General features: G+C 39.9%; 1 gene segment (V, D, J or C); it reads left to right on the forward strand.

Moving 5' to 3' along the window:
• The first annotated feature begins 7,498 nt into the window (after positions 1-7,498).
• Positions 7,499-7,924, forward strand: LOC119819421. The segment is given in 2 exon segments: positions 7,499-7,544; positions 7,653-7,924. Coding segments are annotated over 2 exon segments (318 nt in total).
• Positions 7,925-8,275: the final 351 nt, after the last annotated feature.

The following is an 8,275-nucleotide window of genomic DNA, read 5'->3' on the forward strand; positions in this document are numbered from 1 at the left end:
TTCCATCAGTCCCATTCCAACTGTACTTGGTGATCTCCCATTAGTTCTGTCCCACCGTCTCAATGGGTGAATGCACCCCTCACGGTCCTGACTTCCTTGCTCATGATCTCCATCCTTTTGCTCCTCATCAGGACCTTGGGAGCTCAGTCTGGTGCTCCAATGTGGAGCTCTGTCATTTTCTCCATCCAACGCCAGGTGAAGGTTCTATGGTGATATACAAGATATTCATGAGTATGGCAATAGAATCTGGATATTTCTGACTCCCTCTCCTCAACTGTCCAAGGAACTAGCTAGGGGCATCTTCCTGGACACCTGGGAACCCCTCTAGAGTCAAGTCTCTGCCAATTCTACAATGGATCTCTTAATTAAGATATTTAATTCTCTGTTCACACATCCACCCTTCCTATATCCCAACCATCCTATTCCCCTAAGCTCTACCCACCCTCCATTTCACAATTTTTTCTCCCCATTGCCCCATCCCCGCATCCCACCCCACCCCCAAGTTCCCATTTTTTGCCTGGCAATCTTGTCTATATCCAATATCCAGGAGGCTAACTATATGTTTTTCTTTGGATTCACCTTCTTATTTAGCTTCTCTAGGATCACGAATTATAGGCTCTATGTCTTTTATTTATGGCTAGAAACATATTATGAGTGAGTATATCCCATTTTCATCTTTTTGGGCCTGGGTTACCTCACTCAGGATGGTGTTTTCTATTTCCATCCATTTGCATGTAAAATTCAAGATGTCATTGTTTTTTACCGCTGAGTAGTACTCTAATATGTATATATTACACATTTTCTTCATCCATTCTTCCACTGAAGGGCATCTAGGTTGTTTCCAAGTTCTGGCTATTACAAATAATGCTGCTATAAACATAATTGAACAAATTCTTTTGTAATATGATTGGTCATGTCTAGGGTATATTCCCAAAAGTGGGATTGCTGGGTCCTGGGGTAGGTTGATCCCAAATTTCCTGAGAAACCACCACACTGATTTCAAAAGTGGTTGAACCTGTTTGCATTCCAACCAGCAATGGATAACTGTACCCCTTACTCCACAACCTCTCCAGCAAAGTATACCATTGGTGTATTTGATTTTAGCCAATCTGACAGGTGTAAGATGGTATCTCAAAGTTGTTTTGATTTGCATTTCCCTGATTGCTAAGGAGGTTGAGAATGCCCTTAAGTGTTTTTTGGCCATTCGAACTTCTGTTGAAAATTCTCTGTTCAGTTCAGTACCCCATTTTTTAACTGGGTTAATTAGCATTTTAAATCTAGTCTCTTGAGTTCCTTATATATTTTGGAGATCAGACCTTTGCCTGTTGATGGGTTGGTGAAGATCTTTTCCCAGTCAGTAGGCTGCCTTTTTGTCTTAGTGACAGTGTCCTTTGCTTTACAGAAGCTGCTCAGCTTCAGGAGGTAGCATTTATTCAATGTTTCCCTTAATGTCTGTGCTGCTGGGGCTATATGTCGGAAGCAGTCTCCTATGCCCATATGTTGTAGAGTACTTCCCACTTTAACCTCTAACAGGATCTACTTTCATTCTTCTACAGGTTGACATTCAGTTATGACAGCACCATTTGTTGAAGATGCTTTCTTTCTTCTATTGTGTACTTTTAGGACCTTTATCGAAAATCACGTGTTCATAGGTTTGTGGGTTGAGATCCGGCTCTTCTATTTGATTCCATTGGTCGACTTCTCTGTTTTTATGCCAGTATCAAGCTGTTTTCAATACTATTGCTCTGTAATAGAGTTTGAAGTCAGGGAAGGTAATTCCTCCAGAAGTTCCTTTATTGTATAAGATTGTTTTGGCTATCCTGGGTTTCTTGTTCTTCCATATAAAGTTGTTTATTGTCCTCTCAAGATCTGTGAAGAATTTTGATGGGACCTTTAAGGGGATTGCATTAAATCTATAGATTGCCTTTGGTAGAATTGCCATTTTTACTATGTTGATCCTCCCAATACAAGAGCAAGGGAGATCCTTCCATTTTCTGGTATCCTCTTCAATTTCTTTCTTTCTTCAAAGACTTAAAGTTCTTGTCAAATAGGTCTTTCACTTCCTTGGTTAGAGTTACCCCAAGATATTTTATGCTATTTGTGGCTATCGTGAAAAGTGACGCTTCTCTGATTTCTTTCTCTGCTTCCTTATTCTTTGTATATAAAAGAGCAACTGATTTTTTGGAGTTGATCTTGTATCCCGCCACAATACTAAAGGAGTTTATCAGCTGTAGGAGTTCTTTGGTGGAGTTTTTGTGGTTGCTTATGTACACTATCATATCATCTGCAAATAACGGAAGTTTAACTTCTTCCTTTCCAATTTGAATCCCCTTGATCCCCTTGTTTTGTCTTATTGCTATTGCTAGAACTTTAGAATTTCAAGCAGTATATTGAAGAGATAAGGAGAGAGTGGACAGCCTTGTCGCGTTCCTGAATTTAGTGGGATGGCCTTGAGTTTCTCTCCATTTAATTTGATGTTAGCTGTCAGCTTGCTGTAAATAGCCTTTATTATATTTAGGAATAACCCTTGTATCCCTAATTGCCCAAGACCTTTATCATAAAGGGCTGTTGAATTTTGTCAAATGCTTTTTCAGCATCTAATAAGATGATCATATGGTTTTTATCCTTCAGTTTATTTATAAGATAGATTACATTGATAGATTTTCATATGTTGAACCAGCCCTGCATCTCTGGGATGAAACCTACTTGATCATAGTGGATAATTTTTCTAATGTGTTCTTAGATTTGATTTGCCAGGATTTTATTGAGAATTTTTGCATCAATGTTCATGAGTGGAATTGGTCTGTAATTCTTTCTTGGTTGAGTCTTTGTGTGGTTTAGATATCAGGGTAATTGTATCTTCATAAAAGGAATTTGGCAATGACTGTTCTGTTTCTCTATTATGAAATACATTAAGGAGTATAGGTATAAGGTCTTCTTGGAAGTTCTGGTCGAATTCTGCATTGAAACCATCTGATCCTGGGCTTTTTTTTTATAGGGACGGTTCTGATAACAGTTTGTAATTCTTTGTGACTAACAGGAGTATTTAGATTGTTCACCTGAGCCGGGCTGTGGTGGTGCAAGCCTTTAATCACAGCACTCAGGAGGCAGAGGCAGGCGGATCTCTGTGAGTTCGAGGCCAGCCTGGTCTACAAGAGCTAGTTCCAGGACAGGCTTTAAAAAAGCTACAGAGAAACCCTGTCTCGAAAAACCAAAAAAAAAAAAAAAAAAAAAAAGAAAAGAAAAAAAATAGATTGTTCACTTGGTGCAGGTTTAATTTTGGTATATGGTATTTATCTAAAAAAGTGTCCATTTCTTTTACATTTTCCAATTTTGTGGCATACAGGCTTTTGTAGTAAGATCTAATGATTCTCTGAATTTCCACTGTGTCTGTGGTTATGTCCCCCTTTTCATTTCTAATCTTATTAATTTGTGTGTTCTCTCTCTCTGCAGTTTGATTAGTTTGGCTAGGGGTTTGTCAATCTTGTTGATTTTCTTCAAGAAACAGCTTTTTGTTTCATTGATTCTTTGGATTGTTTTCTGTGTTTCTATTTTGTTGATTTCAGCCCTCAGTTTGATAATTTCCAGTCTTCTACTCCTCCTACTCTTTCTTTTCTAGAACTTTCAGGTGTGCTGTTAAGTCTCCAATGTGTGCTTTCTCTGTTTTTTTTTTTTAAGTGGGCATTTAGTGGTATGAATTTTCCTCTTAGCACTGCTTTCATTGTGTCCCATAGGTTTGAGTATGTTTTGTCTTTATTTTCATTAAATTCAAGGTAGACTTTAATTTCTTTCTTTATTTCTTCCTTGACCCAGCTTTGGTTCAGTAGTTGACTGTTCAGTTTCCATGAGATTGTAGGCTTTCTGGAGGTAGCAGTATTGTTGAATTCTAATTTTAATCCATGGTGATCCGATAAGATGCAGGTGGTTACTAATATGTTTTTGTAACTGTGGAAGTTTGCTTTGTTACCGAGTATGTCATCAATTTTCGAAAAGTTTCCATGAGCCACAGAGAAGAGGTATATTCTTTCCTCTTTGGGTGGAATGTTCTATAGATGTCTGTTAAGTCATTTTGGCTCATTACCTCTATTAAATCTCTTAATTCTCTGTTAGGTTTCTGTTGGATTGACCTGTCCATTGGTGAGAGAGGAGTGTTGAAGTCTCCTACTATTAATGTGTGTGGTTTGATGGCTGCCTTGAGTTCTAGTAATTTTTCTTTTACATAAGCAGGTGCTTTAAATTAGGGGCATAGATATTCATGATTGAGACTTCATTCTGGTGGATTTTTCCTGTAATGAGTATAAAGTGTCCCTTTCCATCTCTTCTGATTGATTTTTGTTTGAAGTCAACTTTGTTAGAAATTAGTATGACCACACAGGCTTGTTTCTTAGCTCCATTTCCTTGATAAACCTTTTCCAACCCTTTACTCTGAGTAGATGTCTGTCTTTGTGGTTGAGGTGTGTTTCTTGTAAACAGCAGAATGTTGGATCCTGTTTTCGTATCCAATCTCTTAGCCTGTGCCTTTTTAGAGGTGAATTGAGTCCATTGATATTAAGTGATATTAATGACCAGTGGTGTTAACTCTAGTTGTCATTTTTTATTTGGTAGTAGAGAATGTGTGTTTCCTTTCTTTGAGATGTGCTGGTGAAGGGTCGCTAGAAATGTATGTACACCTGATTTTTGACAAAGGAAGAAAGCATCTTTAACAAATGGTGCTGGCATAACTGGATGTCAACCTGTAGAAGAATGAAAGTAGATCCATTTCTATCAACATGCACAAAACTCAAGTCCAAATGGATTAAAGACCACAATATTAATCTGAACAAAATGAACCTGATAGAAGAGATAGTGGGAAGTAGTCTACAACACATGGACACAAGGAGACCACTTCCTATGTAGAACCTCAGTAGCACAGACAGTAAGAGCAACAATGAATAAATGGGACCTCCTGAAACTCAGAAGCTTCTGTATAGCAAAGGACAATGTCATTAAGACAAAAAGGCAACCTACTGACTGCGAAAAGATCTTCACCAACCCCACACCAGACAAAGGTCTGATTTCCAAAACATATAAAGAACTCAAGAAACAAGACTTTAAAATGCTAATTAACCCAATTAAAAAATGGGGCATTGAACTGAACAGAGAATTCTCAACAGAAGTTCGAATGGCCAAGAGAACTCCTCCTTAGCTATCAGGGAAATGCAAATCAAAACGACTTTGAGATACCATCTTGTACCTGTCAGAAAGGCTGAAATCAAAACCACCAATGATAGCCTATGCGGGAGAGGTTGTGGAGTAATCGGAACACTCATCCATGGCTGGTGGGAATGCAATCTTGGGCAACCACTTTTGAAATCAGTGTGGCGGTTTCTCAGGAAATTGGGAATCAACCTACATAAGGACCCAGCAATTCCACTCTTGGGAATATACCCAAGAGCTGCCCAATCATACCACAAAAGTATTTGTTCAACTATGTTTATAGTAGCACTATTTGTAATAGCCAGAACCTGTAAACAACCTAGAGGCCCATCAATAGAAGAATGGATAAAGAAGGTGTTGCACATATACACTTTAGAGTACTACTTAGCGGTAAAAAACAATGACATCTTGAATTTTGCATGCAAATGGATGGAAATAGAAAACACCATCCTGAGTGTGGTAACCCAGACCCAAAAAGATGGATATGGTATGTACTCACTCATAAGTGGATTCTAGCCATAAATAAAGGACATTGAGCCTATAATTCTTGATCCTAGAGAAGCTAAATAAGAAGGTGAACCCAAAGAAAAACATATTGTTACTATCCTGGATATTGGAAATTGACAAATCTACCGGGCAGGGGTTGGGAGCACGGGCATGGGGATAAGGGTAGGGTGGGAGAGAAGGGAGAAGGAGAGGATGGAGAGAACTTGAGGGAATGGGATGGTTGGGATGGAGGAGGGGTGGTTGGGGGAGCAAGGAAGTATATATCTTAATTACGGGAGCCATTTTAGGGTTGGCAAGAGTCTGGACTCTAGATGGGTTCCCAGGTGTACAAAGAGATGTCCCCAGCTTGTTTATTGTGCAGCAGAGGAAAGGGTGCCTGAACTGGCCTTGTCCTATAGCCACACTGATGATTATTTTGCATATTACCATAGAACCTTCATCTGGTGATGGATGGAGATAGAGACAGAGACCCACATTGGAGCACTGGACTGAGCCCCCAATGTCTTGATGAGGAGCAGAAGGCGGGAAAGCAGGAGCAAGAAAGTCAGGACAGTGAGGGGTGCATTCACCCACTGAGACTGTGGGACATATCTAATGGGAGATCACCAAGACCAGTTGGAATGGGACTGATGGAGCATGTGATCAAGCTGAACTCTTTGAATGTGGCTGAAGGTGGAGGCTGACTGAGAAGCCAAAGACAATGTCGATGGGCTTTGATTCTACGCCATGGACACGCTCTGTGTGAGCCTTGTCCGTTTGGATGCTCACCTTCCTGGAATTGGGGGGAGTTGGGAGGACCTTGGACTTCCCATAGTGTAGGGAACCCTGACTGCTCTTTGGCCTGGAGAGGGAGGGAGTGGGGGTATGGGTGGAGGGGAGAGGAGGGAAGTAGGAGAAGGGGAGGAGATGAAAATTTTTAATAAAATAAAATTTAAAAAAAGAATTTAAAAAAAAGAAAAAGAAAAAACTAACTTAAAGACTTCAAGTAAATTAAGGGCTAATTACTTTCCAAGGAAGTGTATTAAACCGTGTAGAAAGCAAAGTGTTTGAAGTATGGGCATACTTTGTGTGTCTTTTGATGTCACACATGGAGGACATGTAGAAGTCAAATGCTAACTTGTATACTAAAGCACAGCTCATCAGTCCCTCCATGTTTCTAGGGAACAAATAGGTAAATGTGCAGAGATAGAATTATTAAATTAGATAACACAGGAAATCTACAGACTCTTACGTATACACCTATTAGGAAAGATCTCTTCAGGGGCTTAGCTGAAAACTGGAATTCAGGCGCATCTCATCATCTCAAACCAGAATGGGAATAGTCAATCTGATGAAGCAGCTACATTTATAGATAGAGAAGACTCAGAGAGGTTTGTGACTTCAAATAATGAGCCCCACACATTACAGCTAACACTTACTGAAAATAGCATTAGAAAGTAATGTCACTGATGCTTATGATCTAAGACATAAGAAACTTTGTTTAAATGAACAACAAAATATGTCTTCTGAATGCAAGTAGTAATAAAGAAGTTGACACCTGGACAATTAATGTAACTTAATGCCAGTTTTTCCAACCCTAAAATTTCCCTAAAGTTAATATTAAAAACTGACTCTTGCACTACATTTACACATAGCACAGGACCTTCAGTCTCTAAGATCCCACTACAGAGCTTCCTATATAGCATGAAGATATGCAAATGAGCCTCTTCTTGCTCATAAAAAGCATCCAAGCACTGGGTTTGCAACTCAGGAAGAGGAGCTCAGCTGTGCTTCCCAAGACTTCAATTGGAACAAAATGGATTTGAGTCTGAGCTGGATTTTCCTTGTTGTTCTACTGAAGGGTAATTTATGGAAAATAATAGATGATGGATAAATTGTGAGTTGAGATGAATATGAGGGACAGTAAGCATGTGTGATGGATTCTTGATCAGGATTTTCTGTGTTTTCAGGTGTCCCATGTGAGGTGAAGCTTGTGGAGACTGGAGGTGGCCTGGTGCAGACTGGGGGATCACTGAGACTCTCCTGTGCAGCCTCTGGTTTCACTTTTAGTAACTACTGGATGACCTGGTTAAGACAGACTCCTGAAAAGGCCTTCGAGTGGATTGGGGAAATTAAACCTGATGGCAGTACGACAAACTATGCAACATCCATTAAGGATCGATTCACCATCACCAGAGACAATGCCAAGAACACTCTGTACCTGCAAATGAACAGTGTGTGATATGAGGACACTGCCACTTATTACTGTGCTAGACACAGTGAGGGAACTTCAGTGTGAACCCAGACATAAACTTCACCGTGAGGCTGCTCATGACCACAAGGGGGCAAACAACACACAGGAAACACATCCATCCCAGATTATAAAAGCATAATTGAACTCTCAGGAGTCTAGGCTGGCTTTAATCTTCTTGTTCCCAGAAAGTCTCTGTAAATATTTGTTTTGTAGGCTAATAATGTTCTTAAACATTTCATGTGTTTCTGCTGTTATTTACAAATACAGGGCCGGGCGGTGGTGGCGCACGCCTTTAATCCCAGCACTCGGGAGGCAGAGGCAGGCGGATCTCTGAGTTCG

This window comes from Arvicola amphibius, chromosome 7 (genome assembly GCF_903992535.2).
Source record: "Arvicola amphibius chromosome 7, mArvAmp1.2, whole genome shotgun sequence".
Lineage (NCBI taxonomy): Eukaryota > Metazoa > Chordata > Mammalia > Rodentia > Cricetidae > Arvicola > Arvicola amphibius.